The sequence below is a fragment of the Eschrichtius robustus genome, chromosome 18 (assembly GCF_028021215.1).
Source record: "Eschrichtius robustus isolate mEscRob2 chromosome 18, mEscRob2.pri, whole genome shotgun sequence".
Lineage (NCBI taxonomy): Eukaryota > Metazoa > Chordata > Mammalia > Artiodactyla > Eschrichtiidae > Eschrichtius > Eschrichtius robustus.
The window spans coordinates 25,879,532-25,897,348 of NC_090841.1; the positions used below are offsets into that span (position 1 = coordinate 25,879,532).

Sequence of the window (17,817 nt, forward strand, 5' to 3'; positions counted from 1 at the left end):
TAAGACTGATCTAGATATACAACAAATTTACCAGTGAACTTCCATGATTAAGAGGCAAACAGATCCCCATATTCTGAATCATCAACATAAAACTGGAGTACCCTTGTTCAACAGAAAATAGCATTTTCACGGCTATTAAAAAGGAAAACGGTGAATCACAAAAAAAGTAAAGTGGACAAAAGGTCAAACTGAAGTAAATTTTAAATAAATATCTGCCAAAAGGAGTTCCATATCACTTCTGACATATAGTTAACACTTTAATATTGATGTGCTTTAATAAAAAGCAAACAAACAATAATAAAACAAACCAATAAGGGATCAAAACATAAGATTCTGAAACAAAACCCAGATCTAAAGAAAATAATACAGTAGAGCTGTATGCAACTTAGGTTAATTAAGAAATTATAGTTATGATATGAAGTGACAGCACCAATCACAATGCTGATAATTCAAAAGTTTAAGAAAGCTGTACAAGTATATAACAGGTAATTTTAAGAGCTTTTTATGTAAATTGGCATAGTCGGATAAAGAATAAAATAAGCTTACAGCATACTCCATTTAAAAATTCTATCCCATACAGTTGACCTTTGAACAAAGCAAGAGTTAGGTGCACTGACCCTCCCTCCAAGCAGTCAAAAATCCACATTTAACTTATAGGTGGCCCTCTGTATAAGCAGTCCCTCCCTATCTGAGGTTCTGCATCCATGGATTCAACCAACTGAAGATCGCATAGTACTGTAGTATCTCCTATTGAAAAAATCCACATACAAGTGGACCCTCGAAATTCAAACCCATGTTGTTCAAGGGTCAACTGTACTTCATTTCATATCTATATTAACATACAAGCTGGAAAAGGAACCCTGATCTGAATTCAGCTTTGAGTTTTACAGAAGTCAACTTTCTACGGGATTTCAAATTTCACTTGCCAAGACATCACAGTTAGCTGTGTGGTTTAGAGCTGCGCTATGACTGCCGACTTCACTCGCAGCAGGCAGGAAAGCAGAAGTAAAAGGAAGCAGGTTATGACAGGCCATCCTGTATTCTTCATACTGAGAATTACAGTTCCCAAAGCTTCCATCAAGCAGTGCCTCAGAAACCTTTATTAAAGTCTATTTAAACAAGGGAAAAATAAAAATTATTTTTTTAAAAAACTTTGGTTAATAACTATTTTTTTTGTTAATCAAAAGATGCAATTTGTTAATTAAGCAAGAGAAAACCAACAATGCCACACTCTAAAATAACTTCTTGCTATCTATAATAAGTAGTCACCACAAAAAAAAGAACATTTAAAAAAATCAATTCTACAAAACCTTAAAAAAGCAATAGGGAACTTGCCTGCTGGTGCAGTGGTTAAGAATCCACCTGCCAATGCAGGGGACACAGGTTTGATCCCTGGTCCGGGAAGATCCCACATGCTGCGGAGCAACTAAGCCCATGCGCCACTACTACTGAGGCCTGCGTGCCCTAGGGTCCACGTGCTGCAACTACTGAAGCCCGCAGGCCTAGAGCCCGTGCTCCACAAGAAGAGAAGCCACTGCAATGAGAAGCCTGCACACCACAACGAAGAGTAGCCCACGCTCAGCAATGAAGACCCAACAGTCAAAAAAAAAAAAAAGGTGATAGAATTCTAATACTTAAAAAAAGTGAGTATCTGAAACTGTGATCACTGAAAGTGTCCTTTATTAATAACAATAGTTCCCATTTACTGAGAGCTTACTATGTGCCAAGCACTTCACAGTTTACTATTTCAGTTAACACCAACTCTGAGATAGACAGTATTTTCATCCTCACTGTATAAATGAGGAAAAGGAAGCTAAGAAAGGTAACTTGCCTAACATGACACAGCTCATAATTGGTAGAAGAGCTGAGATCCAAATCCATACATAACTCTGAAGGGCCACTCAAGAATTATGTTGTAAAGATATGTTTTGTTAGATCACTCAGTATCCACAATCTCTGGGAATCAGTGTGTGAAAACTCTTACCTTTACATTTTTATCTTTTATGGTTTCATCCAGTCTAGTGGCAATAGCAATTGCTTTTTCTTGCCTTGACTTGTCCAGAAAATACATCATTTTAGCACCTGAAATACGAAGACATTACAAAATGAGTACATTCCTATGTCTTACATTTGATTTGATTTATACTGATCAGTGACTTAAAACATGGTTCCAGAGACTTCCCTGGTGGCGCAGTGGTTAAGAATCCACCTGCCAATGCAGGGGACACGGGTTCGATCTCTGGTCCGGGAAGATCCCACATGCCGCAGAGCAACAAAGCCCGTGCGTCACAACTACCGAGCCTGCGCTCTAGAGCCCGCAAGCCACAACTACTGAAGTCCGCGTGCCTAGAGCCCGTGCCCCGCAACAAGAGAAGCCACTGCAATGAGAAGCCCGCGCACCACAACGAAGAGTAGCCCCCGCTCGCTGCAACTAGAGAAAGCCCACGCGCAGCAACAAAGACCCAACGCAGCCAAAAATAAATTAAAAATTAAATAAATAACAACAACAAAGCCATGGTTCCAAGTATCCAATCGGTGGGCTAGAGCTGACTGTGATATCTTTTCCCAACTCCCTGTTCCATGACATCCCACTGATAGCTTAGGGTCACAATGGGAGTATTTATATTATGGCAAAACACTAAAATCAGGGTTTTTTCTGCCACAAAGAGATGGCTGTTAAACATTTACCAGGAGACCAAATTTAACAACTCCACCCCTCAGAAATGCTATAACTCAAAATGTAAATATGGGTTACCCCTGTGGCATCAATCAATATTTCAACTAAAATCATTTTTAAAAGATGATACCCTAAAATAAAACACTTAAGGAACAAATTATTATCAAAGAGCAGTGTGGGTACTTCCCTGGTGGCGCAGTGGTTAAGAATCTGCCTGCCAATGCAGGGGACACGGGTTTGAGCCCTGGTCCGGGAAGATCCCACATGCCGCAGAGCAGCTAAGCCCGTGCGCCACAACTACTGAGCCTGTGCTCTAGAGCCCACGAGCCACAACTACTGAGCCCACGTGCCACAACTACTGAAGCCCGCACGCCTAGAGCCCGTGCTCCACAACAAGAGAAGCCACCACAATGAGAAGCCCGTGCACCGCAACAAAGAGTAGCCCCCGCTCGCCGCTACTAGAGAAAGCCCGTGCGCAGCAGCGAAGACCCAACACAGCAAAAATAAATAAATAAATTTATTTTTAAAAAAAAGAGAGCAGTGTGACAGACGGACAGCAGGAAAATGTTTGCATATTCACGAAGAAAATAATTTTTAAAGCTGTTTTAAAGTAAAATCCAGTTTATATTCCCCCTATGAATTACACGGTCCATGTTCTATGCTCATTTTTCTATTGGGCTTTTATTAATTTATATTTCTATTGTTAATTTATAAGAGTAGTATATATATTATTAGCTTTTAATTAGTTACATATCTAATGTATTTTTCCCACTTGGCCTTCTGACTTTATGGATTTTTTTTTTTAATGTGGCAAAAATTATCTTTTCCTTAGAATTTCATATGATGTTTAGAAAGGCATTTCCCATTATTATAATAAAGAAATGTCTCCTTCCATTATTCTGTGTTCTTGAAGAGAAATTCTTATTTGCCCTTACTACCAAGAAGTGCTGTAATTTTTCACGAGAATTAACTTTTTTCCATAGATATCACAACCAAGCAGTTTCCCTTTACAACAAGAAAGCTTAGGTTAAAATATTTAAAGTAGGAGCATAGTTAATTATATTATGTACTCCATTCCTTTTGTCCCCAACTGCTTTTCCACAATCTTTTTCCAGTTTTCATTTATGCCATCTTGTCATTTTATGAATTTGTATAAGCTGCCTAAAATCCTTCCTGTAACATGACAGGATACAGTAAATCCTCAAAACACAAAATACGGGGACTTCCCTGGCGGTCCAGTGGTTAAGACTCCACGCTTCCACTGCAGGGGGCGCAGGTTTGATCCCTGGTCAGGGAACTAAGATCTCACATGCATGCCATGAGGTGTGGCCAAAAAGTGAAAAAGAAAACAAACAAACCCACAAACACAAAATATATACAGTAATAAAAAATACAAGAAAAAATAAGTGTCGCATAACCTCAACATCCAAAGTCAACCATTAAAGCTTTGATGCTTCTCTTCAGCTTTTATGCCATGTGTATTTTTACACAGCTGAGATTACATTATATGTTAATTCTGCATATATATTATAAAAGTACCCCTGTTATTACAAATCTTTTGAATAAATATTACTTTATATGACTACCTGTCATTTTATATGAACCTATTACTGTTTTCCCTATTACTGGACATCATTAAATTTGTTTCCATTCTTTTCCCCATCCTTACACACAGCATTCCAGTTAATATCTTTGCCGTTAAAGCTCTTTCTTTGCTTTGGATTAATTCTTTAGAATTATTTACACAAATATGTGTGACTACAGCAAAAGACACAGTTGTAATGAAGCTCTTGGTAACAATGACAAATTGTTTTCCTACATGGCCAGGGCAATTCACACCTGCAGCAGTAAAACACAAGAGTGCTTATATGCCACATCTTTCCCATACTTTAGTCTCCTTTTTCCATACAAAAATAATCTTTCCTTTTAGGTGGTAGGTTAGGTTGTTTATTTGAGATTTTTCTTGTTTTTTTGAGGAAGGCCTGTATCACTATGAACTTCCCTCTAAGAACTAAGCTTTTGCTGCATCCCACAGATTTTGTATGGTTGTATTTAAAAATAATCTTTCCTAATTTGAAAGACCAAAATGGTATTGTGGGGGGCTTCCCTGGTGGCGCAGTGGTTGAGAATCTGCCTGCCAATGCAGGGGACACGGGTTCGAGCCCTGGTCTGGGAAGATCCCACATGCCGCGGAGCAACTGGGCCTGTGAGCCACAACTACTGAGCCTGCGCGTCTGGAGCCTGTGCTCCGCAACAAGAGAGGCCGCAATAGTGAGAGGCCCGCACACCGCGATGAAGAGTGGCCCCCGCTCACCGCAACTAGAGAAAGCCCTCACACAGAAACGAAGACCCAACACAGCCAAAAATAAATTAATTAATTAAAAATAAAATGGTATTGTGTTCATTTCTCTTTCTCTGATAGTTAGTGAGGTTGATCATCTTTCCAAACTTTTCTTTTTTCATCACATTCTAACTTTTTTCCATAAACATTTTAACCCTGGGAACTAAATACCAACCTGAAAGTAGATGCTGAAGAGAGGTAGCATTATGTTTGAGAAAATCCTCATTAAAACTTTCCAAATCCTTGTTAACAAATATTTTCTGCATTTCTTGAGACAGAACTTTGCTCACAACGTCTGGAAGATTACTATGATTAGACACTATAAAAACAGAACATGTGAAGTTTATAAAATTTTTGGTCTGTGCTTTGAAACAAAATCAATTGAAATACATCTATATTTATTATTAAGCTTGATATATTTTACATAATAAAAATAGTATTACTCCTTTGTAATATAAATACATTCTAGCTTAAAATGCACTAATTTCTAACATATCTTTGCTAGCATGTTCATTTTATAGATATATCTCCATTTAAATACTATAAACATTATACTTTTTTTGCTTTACATTGTTACAAATCTCTTTAATGTCCAGCTTAATGGAAGACAGCTGAACTGTCATATTTACTTTTACATAAATATCACCTTTTTTATACTTACCAGATTTAGAAAATTTAATTAAACATTCATGTAACCATGGGTTATTCCTGTTGATGGCAAAAGCTCGTTTGACAGACTGCAGCATTAACAGAAACTTTCCTATGTCAGAAAAAATTATAAAAGTAACAGCATCAATATTTATGTATGTTATTTTCTTCACTTTATTTTAGCCTCACTTAAAATCCAGTAACAAAGTGTTATCTTTCCTATAACATTCAAAAGCAAAATTCAAAGCTGCCTTTGGTTATCAAAGATAATATTATTTTCTAAAGAAATGCTTGACAAATCATGAAGAATTGCTTCAGGTAAACAACTTGTATGACTATTCAAATTATTCATTTGATCATAATATTCCAATTTATTACTCAGTAAAGTTTTGAGTAGCAAAGGAAAAAGGAATTAAGAGCCTTTGTGGAAGGTTGAAATGAAACTCTAAGAAACAAAAATAGATCTAATTCACAAAGAGTCTACTGAATATGGCCACCAATAAAATCAAGGATTAAAATCTGAATTCAAACTATTACCTTTTCTAAAATATATTTCAAATGCTAATAGATGAGTGTCAATGTTATCAGCAACAAGGTTCTTAAGAGGTATAAGAAACTTGATAGCTTCTTCTAATGGATTTTCTATCTATTTTGAAAGAGAAAGAAAAATTATTGTATTTAAAAAGCAGTTACACAAGTCAAATTTCCCCCCAAATTTTATATTAATACATAGCTGAAGTAATTTAGACAGTTCTCTTCATATAACCAGGTAAGCAAGAAAAAATTTTAAAACTATCAACTATAAACAACTAGTCAATACTTTTCAAACAATGGAAATAGCTCTATTGCTTTCCTGATTATAAAATCAAGATAATTTTATAAAAATCCAAAAAAATACAGGAAATTATTCCACAGACTTGATGAAATGGTACTACAAGTACCATTATGCTACCAAGCCCCTTAAACTACAAACATTTAAAGGAGACAAATATAATTGCACTACACAGTTGAAAAAAAGGACAAGTTTAAAATACTTATACTAGATTCATAGTGAATAAACCAGAAAGCTATTTCCCTAAATATTTAGCTATTCCCCTAAATAGGAAATATTTCCCTAAATCTGGTTCTTAAGTAACTATTAACACTTTGAGAAAATCCTGGAGATAAGATGTTATTCTCTTTGTAGCTAAAACATTATCTAGCAAGGTGTATGAAATGCTTCCATATTTAATTGTATTGCTGCTCTAACAAATTACCAAAAATTTACTGTATTAACACAAATTTATTATCTTGCAGTTCTGCAGGTTAAAAGTCCAACATGGGTCTCACTGGGCTTAAATCAGTGTCAACAGGACTGCATTTCCTCTTGGAGGCTTTAAGGGAGAATATGTTTCAATGCCTTCTTCCAGCTTCTCAAGGATGCCCACACCCTCTGGCTTGTGGCTCCCGCCCCACCCCCCTTCAAAGCAACAACAGAGGATTGAGTCCTTTTCCCACCACTGAGCCCTCCTCTCCTGCTTCCCTCCCCCATGTTTAAGGCCCCTGGCGATTAGTTACATTGGGCTTCCCTGGATAATCCAGGCTACTCTCCCTATATAAAGGCCAGCTAAGTACAAACTTAAATTCCATCTGCCACCTTAATTCCCTTTGCCATGAAATGTAACATATTCACAGTTTCCAGGGATTAGAACACAGACACCTTTGGAGGGCCATTATTCTGCCTACCACAACTACAATTCTATCTATAATTTGCATTAGCCAAAATTTGCATATTATCACTCAAAAATAATTGATGACTATCATAATGATCTTGGCTAATACTACAAATAACTTCTGATTTACAGATTTAAATAAATTATGTTTACGGTCAGAACAGAACGAAATAACATAAATTTTATCAAATAAAGACAGTAAGTTCATCTCACCCTTTCTAATTTTTCAGGTATAAGTTCTTCTTTGAGACCACTGGTTTCTTCTTCTTCTTCATCCCGTTTTTTCTTTTGATTTTTTTGTTGACGTTCCCTTTCCACATGCTTTTTCTCTTCTTCTAATTTAGCCTTTTTCTGAGCTCTTCTCTGCTTGCTAAGCATTTTCTTCAATTCTTTGGCTGACAGGTTTTCTATAAATATCCAAATGAATGAAAATTCTGAGTCAATGTTTCCAATTTCCTCATATTCTTATTCAATACATACTATTAGTATAGTTTTTTGGGGGGCAACTATATAGAAGTCTTTAGAAAGTGTACTCCTAATGACTAGCTCAAACCTGGCACACAAAATGCAATAGCAAATGCTGCATCAACTAAAATTAACCAGTTCTAGCCTGGTTCTGCTTCCTACACAATACATGGGTTTAGGCAAATCATCTTCTCTCAGTCTCAAGTCCCAAACTGTATAAAGTGGAGCTGAAGACTATCCTCTTGGAATATCAATATATCAAGGATAAGTGCAATGCACATAAACGCTCATGATCTGATCAGAAATTTGCCTCCATGCATTTCTCAAATATTCTTAGATATTAACATTTTAGTGAATAAAAGGCTCTATACAGATATTCTCATTGGCATTATTATTTTCAATCAAGTAGGTATTCGAAGTTGTACAAATATATTTTGTTTCCCCTAAAAAGCTCAAAACTATCTTCAATTCCTATTTAAGAAAAAAAAAAAAAACCCAGCCCATAAACATTTCTATTTTTCCTGAATGGGCCCTACAAACGATACAAATTAGAATGATTGCAGGTCATTCCATTAGGGTAATTTAGAAGCGTCAGCTACAGCACATCATCCTGTCAACTTTTTCTAAGTCTTCCCCCCACTTTTTTTTGGTATATCAGTTATCTAATGTTGTCTTCACATCCATCTGATAATATACTTCTTCATCATTATGTTAATGATGTTCTGAAATTTTGTGTTCTTTTCAAATCTCTTTAAGCAAGTCCCTTTTCAGTTACCTGAATTTATTTCTTGTTGTTTGCTTTCATTGGTCAAGGGATTATCATACAATTTCAAATATATTTCAATAGCTGATCTAGCGGCCTTGAAATAGAAGGCATGTCTCCTGAGTATATCTTCTAATCTCAAAAGGTCAATGTAGGCACGAAGGGTCATCTTTCTCATGCAATAAGTATGGAAGTCAAATTGATCGTCGGTTATCTCAAAAAAATGCTTAAAAACAAAACCACAAAATTATCTCTTACGTTTATGTCAATAATGTCTACTTTTGAAAAGAAAATCATAAAAAGCCCGAAAGATAATGTAAGCAGTCACAATTTCACTTAGTTGCCCTCTCCAGTGTTTAACATATGAAGGACCTCAAGGTGTTCTTTGCATTAAACTTAAGTTTCTCTTCCTACAATCCATGCCCATTCCCTATACATCATGTTTTATTATGATACTCAATTTCTATGAAATAAGTCAGATGAAGGGAATTCCCTGTTGGTCCAGTGGTTAGAACTCAGTGCTTTCACTGCCAGGCCCGAATTCAACCCTGGTCAGGGAACTAAAGTCAGATGATCAGGTTATTTTTTAAACCTGGAAATTACAACATACTGATATTTTAGTTTTAATGAAATACTTCTCCTCAGTATTCCCCCCAAAAGTAGCAACGCAGAGTTAAACAGAGCTGAACGGAGACTAAATATATATAAGTTCACACTGAATGTCTACAAATTAGACAGTTCTATTCAACCAAGAGCTCTTCAAGGACAAGCCTGTCATATCCATCCCCACTACCTGGCACAGGGCCTAGCACAGCAGACATTCAATAAGCACAATATTTGCCAACTCAGGAGAGAAGCTGCTTATCAGTCATGTGACTTGTTAATTTCCTAGAGCCTCCATTATTTAACCTAAGTTAGGAATAAAGATATATCAATACATACAGCTAATTTCATAAGGTTGCTAAGGGATCAAATAATTATTTTAAAGTTCATTCTGAACAGTAAACTGCTTTACAAATGCAGAGCATTATGGTTTTCTCTCACTCATTAAACTCCCATTTATCTACTTACATTCCATTTTAGCAAAAGTTCTTAATCTGGAGTCTATGTATAAACAAGCATAATAACATTTTCCTAAGGCGAGAGCTTGAGGCTTTCATCCAATTCTCAAAGGGTCCATGGCCCAAAAAGGGTTAAGAACTAATCCCTTACACGGAAAAAAGACAACTAACCCTCCGACAAAACAATTTATACTTTTATTTTCTTCCCTACATGCATCTCTACCTCCATCTTCTTTCTTTTCCCCTATTCTAGCTTCGCCAAAAATATATAGAAAAAATGAATGATTCATTACACAAACACAGATCAAACTCTGCTACTACTTCATTTTCCCTCTGTCCTGGAGGCCTAGTAACTCACTGTGCAGAGAACACATTAGTAATTGTCCATATCATTTGATAATTTTAGTTATCTTGGTAATTAGAAATACACTATACACAGAATTACAGTAAGTACCTGAGACTTTAAGGGAAGAATACTAAGATAAAAAGAATAAAAGTATACACTGTGAAGGAAAGAAATGGGGAAGAAAAAAAATGAACATTTTAAATTAGTTTATATTTCCTACTTCAAGAATCATGCTTTAATGTTATATTTGAAAGCTGCATTCCTCCCATTAATAAGACAAACAATAACATAAACTTTTTTTAAATCAAGGAATTACATAGTTGTTCACGGCTAATATGAATCAAGTTATATCTAGCACTATAATATCTTAAAATTCAATACAACTGACTGAGGAAAAATGGCAGTGCCCAAAATCATGGCACACATAATGAGATGAAAACATCTAAGAGATTACAGGACTTTTTTTTAAGGGTGAGAAACACTGACGTGTAAAAAGGCAGACACAAGTTTCAAGAGATATTCCTACAGCATTAGTAGACATAGATTTAAGTCAAGTCTTAGAGGGAGCCATATGGAACCACAAACATTTAAGCCGCTCTTTATCAGTAACAGCCCATAGGCTGCCTCTCTCCAGTTAATGTCTTCCGTAAATAGGGTAACCAACTTATCCCAGTTTGTCTGAGGCTTTCTCAGTTTTTCCACTGAAAGCCCTGTGTCTCAGGAACCTGCTCAGGAATGGCATATTCCTACTTAAAAACAATTAAATAATCTTAGGTTGATTTTCTTTTTTAACTTTTAATTTTGGAATAATTATAGGTAAAGGAAGTTGCAAAGATAGTACAGAGGTGTCCCATATACTCTTCCCTCAGTTTCCCCACAAGGTTACATCCTATAGTAACTATCAAAACAAAAACCTGACATTGGCTTAATGTGTGTGTATAGTTCCATGTGATTTTATCATGTGTAGATTTGTGTAACCACCACCACAATCAAGATAAAGAACTATTCCATTACCACAAAGATCTCCCTAGAACTACCATGGGGTGATGTTTAAGTCTCCAAATTTATAAAACATAAAAATATACTAGATAACACAAACAGGCAAATAGGTAAAGTTACCTTCCCTGCACTTCAGCCAAACATGAACATGATATGGTCACTTAGGTCACTGCAGAAATTAGGCACCCTAATTTTAACATACAGCTCATGCCCTTAACTCACTTTCCCCCTCATCATGAACACTAGTTCTCTCTTTTGGGGGTGAGGGAAAATGCGGGGGGAATGCTGGCAGGAATTGCTTAAGTTGTCAAAATTAGGCTTGTATCAAAGTAAGACAAGTCAGCAAAAACTTAAGAAATGCTATTCACCGCTTAAAAGTATGGTTTTCTTTAGGAATTTCCTATTAGGCCTTCTCTTCTGACCCAGATTCTCCCACCCATTACTTCTCAGAGTTGCTGCAGGAGACTAACAGGAGCTCATACATAGAAAGGCTACAAAAATCTTTGGACTTAAGAAATAATAATAACTAGACCAACTAGGGCAATAAGCAACTCTATTTCCTTTATAGAAAATCGGTTGTTATAAAAGCATGTGTCAGGACTTCCCTGGTGGCACTGTGGTTAGGAATCCGCCGGCCAATGCAAGGGACATGACTGACTTCGATCCCTGGTCCGGGAAGATCCCACAGGCCACGGAGCAACTAAGCCCATGCGCCACAACTACTGAGCCTGTGCTCTAGACCCCGTGAGCCACAGCTACTGAGCCCACGCACCACAACTACTGAAGTCTGAGCGCCTAAAGCCTGTGCTCTGCAACAAGAGAAGCCACCGCAATGAGAAGCCCGCGCATGGAAACCAAGAGTAGCCCCCATTCGCCGCAATTAGAGAAAGCCCGCGCGGAGCAACGAAGACCCAATGCAGCCAAAAATAAATTAATTAAAATAAATAAATTTAAAAAAATAAATAAAAGCACATGTCAATTTGATAAAGATTAAGATGCACTAGAAGAAAAATATATGAACTTCCTTTGGTTTTGATCTGTCAGAAATCTTAGATCTTATCAAAGTTTTAGAAATATACATTGTTCCTGTTTCAGATATAAATCAACACACTAAAATAATGAGAAACTAATCACCTGAAAAAAAAGGAAAAGAAAGCTCAATTCTTGAAAGATAAAATACTTAAAAATATTATCCTGAACTCAAGTTTACAGCCAGTACTTTGAAGGTGGTCATTTTGTCTTATTTTTAATAAAACAAGTTCTAAACATCAGATTGGGTTGGACTACGTAATCTTTGTATATAATCCTAAAATCCTACAAGGGAGGCAAGATGAAGGCAGAAAAAGTACTACAGTGGGCCATTCTAGAATTCTAATGTTTCAAATCCAATTAGTAAGAGCACACAGCAGTATGTCCTAAGCTGAAACTGCCTTCAATGAAAGAACTCTTGAATGAATTCTTGAAGGGAGAAGGACTTAGCCCTTCTTGGAACTTACTTCTCTATTCAATGACCTTCTATTTAGAAGGTCAACTGCAAAATTTTATATCTGAAAGGTGCTCAGTACACAAAAGTACAAAAGGCACAAAAGTAACTCAAACAGATACCTATTATATCTTTGATTTCTGTAATTACTCGTAAATCCTTACAATTATATCATCAAGAATTTTCTTTTAGATTATATTAATTTTATTAGAAATTAATTTCAGAAGCGTTAATCAGCAAACATTTAATCACCCTATTTGTACTATACACTAATGTTTTCACACATAACCACTAGAAGAGTTAAGTCTTATAATATTTACTTTTTAGTATAAATTATTCACTATAAAGACTAGCTTACAAGTGGAATATGAATAGGACCTTTTCTTACTTAACTGCTTCTGGTTATATTTTCAAGCACCAACAGCAAACCCTAAAGACACTTTGTAAAGTTTCTAGCAGTAACAGTTATATAACATGACCAGAGGGTGACGATTTCTACCATGTTTTAATCTCTGATAACCAATGATTTCCTCTAATTTTTTTTCCTTCAAAAATGCTTTCTACCAGTCAAAACATATTTCTTGAACTGGAAGTACAGCTGACCCTTGAACACCACCACGTGGGCCCACCAATATGTGAATTTTTTTCAACAGTAAATACTACAGTACTACACAGTCCACGGTTGGCTGCATCCATGGATACAGAACCACGGATACGTAGGCGTCGCACATACAAAGGGCCAACGAGAAGGCACAGAGGGATTCTCAACCTCACACAGCGCTGGCACCCCAATGCCCACTCTGGTCAAGGGTTCAACTGCAGTAGTTCAAAATCACTGAAAACTCAGGGGAAAGCAAAATCTAAATGAAACTTAGTAATGGAGTAGCTAGTAATCATAGTCTAACAATCCTCAAAAAATATGAAAAAGAATAAAGTAGTACAGTTACTAATGTTAGGAGGAATGGGACTAGAGCTGGAAAAGTTCATGATGACCCCCAAGTGTTCAAATTTGACTTTCACAGAAAGTCTGATAAATTTCTAATTATGGTCTTGCTGGAATTACTGGTCCATACGTGCCGAGCAAGCTGTTCATTCAGGAAACAATCTACCGCTCCCTGAGAATGTCCTGGTTAATAAAAATGTCTTTCCTTAGTAACAAGCAGAATGCTTTTAAAGTGGCCATCATCTAGGAGTGTCGAAACAAGTTAGTGATCTAGGTTTTGTCACAGAAATAAGAGCCTGATTTAAACTTAGAATGCTTGGATACTGCCTGAATATTTCACATATCATCCAAAGGCTTTATATTTTCCAAGAAGATGAGAAGGATTTTCCCCAGCAATCCAGCCATCAAGCCCAGGCTTAAAAAGGAAAAAAACAAAACAAAGCAAAGCAAAAACTAAGCTATTTCTAAAAGGGCTCAGGTAGAATCCTAGTTCCAGTTCCCGACCAAAGCCACCCCCTAAGATTTAGCCTTCCTTTTGGGCAACCTCAGAAGTTTCATGTGGGAAAAAGGCCAAAGTGACTGCCAGAGTGCAGACATCAGGCTCACCTGACTACGACGCCTGTGGCTCTATACTGCGTCAGCTTGGGACAGTGCTGCCGAGTGACCCCCAGCTGAGGGCTGCTGAGGGCTGCCTCAGGGGTGCATTTGTGGCTCTTTTCCTCCTGTGGTCCATTTGGAAGGAGAGTGCTTCAGAGATGACAAAGAACAGGAAAACAAAAATTCACACACAAGGAAAAGAAAAGTCCCCTTACTAAGGCACATCACACACATAATCCTAGCAAGTAATAAAATAAGCTTGCAAACCAGCCACACATTGTGTACAAAGTGCTGAATGTGACAACAAATATCCTGGGAAGACAAACTGGAGAGAGGCTGACTATAGAGCAGATCCTGACATAAAGAGGAGAGAGGTGGCCATCAGCTTGTGCATCTTTCTAGGCTAGAAATGAAAATCAATAATGGCCCGATTAGGGAACAGAAATTTTGAGTATATATTAATAATAGCAACAATAACTTACTAATCTTTTCCTTCTTCCTTCAGACAAAAGTATGCAGACATGTCGAAATCATAACCATTTGAGGATCAAAAGAGAGCAATCATTTATTCACAACTTCTGAATGTTTGAAAGGCTAAAAGATCAAGAATTTTTTCAAAATGAAGTTTCCAAAGTAGTTATAAGAGGTAGATGATCCCATGTAGAAATCTACCTGCTTTTTTTGTCACCTTAGAGGAGAAAAATAAAGCCAAAACTCTATTAACTTACCCTTTCTACTTCATGGCATTTTTTCAAAGCATCCCCATATCTTCCCAAACGCTGATAAGCTGAAATGCATTCTGTTTGAAACCACATACATTGCATTTCATTTAGATTTTCCACGGCAGATGTTCCTTCCTGAAATGGAAGCAATCATAAATAAAAGAAGCAAACAAATAAAAGAGATCCTAAAAATCTCATTTTCTCTTTTACAACTATGTCTACACGGATTATTATGACAATAAATAGCATTAACAAATTATGTAACAAATATATCAATGCGCTTCCAAAAGGCTCCTATCAACTTAAAATTACATGTCTTATTTTCCAGCTCTGTTGAGATATTCAACAACCTACATAGAAAAGACTGCAGATTACTGAAGCTAAGTTTTAGACACCAAAGCTTTTACTTAATCTATTTAGGACAGTAATCCTACGAAGCACTGCCTATCTTTTGTCTATTAAGCAAAAGCTACTTACTTAATCTTTCCTTGCCAACTTAGGATCACTGTTAATTACAACATCATTTTCAAATCGCTTACTAGTAGTTCCAAGCCTGCTTTTCAGTTTCCCAAGTCTGCTCCCCCTCCACGTCAGGCTACCAGTTGTCACTTCCTTTGTACCCATGTGTCTGCTTCTAACAGCATGTCCTGTTCCATGCCAACTCTTTGCAGTGGGCTGACAAAACCAAACAATGGAATTTATTAAGAATATTTGTTAACTCAGGCTCAGTGTGTATTCTAGAAGAGTGTAAGACACAGAGTACCTAGTTTCAGCGCAGGGGCACTGTAGTTTTGTCACAATTGAGAACAGTTATTTAAAATATACTTTATGTGACCCCAGGAAAGATAGTAAAAATATGGGTACATTTATATAAGTTTAATATTCACTTCTCTTTCACACCCATTGTGAGTTACCAGTTCAATTTTCAGAATTCAAGTATAAAAACCAGTTATCTCTGGGTAAAGGAAATTATGGTGGTATTTTATGTCATCTTTAGGGCTGCATATATATTCCATTTTTTGATGACTACATATGTTTATAAGAAATCTACATTATTTTTCATTTCAAAACTTTACTAACTAGAACTTTCCAACTTGCATCAGCAACTCTACAAATATTCTAAACTGTGAAAAATCTGCAAGAAGGAAATATGAGCACTTCACTCACTTATTACCAAGCAGATATAAACTGATTATCAGAGTCATTAGCAATTCTCCTCCCCCAGTTCACTGTTACCCACCACACACTAGGGACACGCCTGGCCAGGGAAGCAGTGTGGATACACTAACAGGCTCTCCATACGGCACAGCAACTTGTCAAGAGCGGATGATCGGAGATGATTACGACGAGCAAGCTGAGCCCCAGACTCTGAGGACTACTCTCCTCAAACGGCCAACCTTTCCCCTTCTTTCTTCCCCTTCATTCTTCTGGGCCTTTTCAGACATACCCTAGTCAGCTGTGATTTGCTGTGTGGGTGTTTTTTGTTCTTTATTTTTTTTAAACCACTAAATTTATTTAACTTAAGTTTTATATACTCATTTCTAATTGTACTTTACTTCTAACCTAGCTTGGCCTTCCAGGTGGTACTTTTCTCTACAAGCATCACTGCTTTTACATCTACTCTTGGACTTTCTTCTAATTTCTAATCTTCAAAATTGTGACACAGTGGAAAGGGCATTGAAGAGTCTGAGCCCCAGTACTACTGACTATGTGACCAAAGATGATTCAAGTAACCTCTTCAGAGCCTTAATTACCTTGCTGTAAAATGTCATGTGATTTTACATGTGATTAGGTGTTACATGAACATAAACAGTATTACTATTTTCCTAATTTTATTTTTCTCTAATACCCATCATCCTTTTTTTATTGATATGGCTGAAGTACAATAATTTGTTATAGGTGTATAACAGTAATTCACAATTTTTTAAAGGTTATACTCCATTTATATAGTTATTATAAAATATTGGCTACATTCCCTGTGTTGTACAATATATTCCTGTAGCTTATTTATTCTATACACAATAGTTTGTACCTCTTAATCCCTTACCCCCATCTTGCTCCTGTACCCTTCTCTCCCGGCCCACTGGTAACCACTAATTTGTTCTCTGTATCTGAGAGTCTGTTTCCTTTTTGTTATATTCGCTAGCTCTATTTTTTAGATTCCATATATAAGTGACATCATACAGTATTTGTGTTTCTCTGTCTTGACTTACTTCACTTAGCAGAATACCGTCCAAGTCCATGCATGTTGTTGCAAACGGCAAAATTTCATTCTTTTTTATGGCTGAGTAGTATTCCATTGTATATACATATATACTGCATCTGCTTTGTCCATTCTTCTGTTATGGACACTGGTTGCTTCCATATATTGGCAACTGTAAATAATGCTATGAACATTAGGGTGCATATATCTTTTCGAATCAGTGTTTTCATTTTTTTCTGGATCTATACCCAGGAGTGGAACTGCTGGGCCATATGGTATTTCTATTTTTTCTGAGAAACCTCCATACTGTTTTCCACACTGGCTGCACCAATTTAGATTCCCACCAACAGTGTTCCCTTTTCTCCACATCCTCACCAACATTTGTTATTTGTGGTCTTTTTGATGGCAGCCATTATGACAGGTGTGAGGTGACACCTGACTGTGCTTTAAATTTGCGTTTCTCTGATGATTAATGACGTAGAGCATCTCTTCACATGTCTGCTGGCCATCTGTATGTCTTCTATGGAAAATGTCTATTCAAGTCTTCTGCCCATTTTTTCATCACGTTGTTTGTTTTTCTGATGTTGAGTTGTATGAGCTGTTTATTTTGGATATTAACCCCTTACGGGTCACATCATTAGCAAATCTTTTTTCCCATTCAGTAGGTTGTTTTTTCATTTTGTCGATGGTTTCCTTTGCTGTGAAAAAGCTTTTAAGTCTAATTAGGTACCATTTGTTTATTTTTGCTTTTATTTCCTTTGTTTTAGGAAACAGATTCAAAAAAATTGCTATGATTTATGTCAAAGAGTGTTCTGCCTATGTTTTCTTCTAGGAGTTTTATGGTTTCCAGTCTTACA

The 17,817-nt window shown here is 36.6% G+C and overlaps 1 protein-coding gene across 7 annotated transcripts in view; it reads right to left on the reverse strand.

Moving 5' to 3' along the window:
* Positions 1 to 395: 395 nt before the first annotated feature.
* The window catches only part of NAA16 (N-alpha-acetyltransferase 16, NatA auxiliary subunit), a 66,617-nt gene continuing 49,195 nt past the window's right edge, over positions 396 to 17,817 (reverse strand). For 5 of the 7 annotated variants that reach the window (XM_068526538.1, XM_068526537.1, XM_068526535.1 and 2 more), the window contains 8 exons: positions 14,764 to 14,892; positions 8,619 to 8,832; positions 7,592 to 7,785; positions 6,204 to 6,312; positions 5,680 to 5,778; positions 5,194 to 5,337; positions 1,985 to 2,082; positions 396 to 1,109 (listed from right to left, as the gene is read on the reverse strand). In XM_068526538.1, the coding sequence (XP_068382639.1) occupies positions 912 to 1,109; positions 1,985 to 2,082; positions 5,194 to 5,337; positions 5,680 to 5,778; positions 6,204 to 6,312; positions 7,592 to 7,785; positions 8,619 to 8,832; positions 14,764 to 14,892 (1,185 nt within the window). In that variant the 3' untranslated portion in view covers positions 396 to 911. Of the gene's footprint in view, positions 1,110 to 1,984; positions 2,083 to 5,193; positions 5,338 to 5,679; positions 5,779 to 6,203; positions 6,313 to 7,591; positions 7,786 to 8,618; positions 8,833 to 14,044; positions 14,186 to 14,763; positions 14,893 to 17,817 lie in introns of those variants that run through there. The other 2 variants (XM_068526534.1, XR_011070979.1) reach the window with 2 other exon arrangements.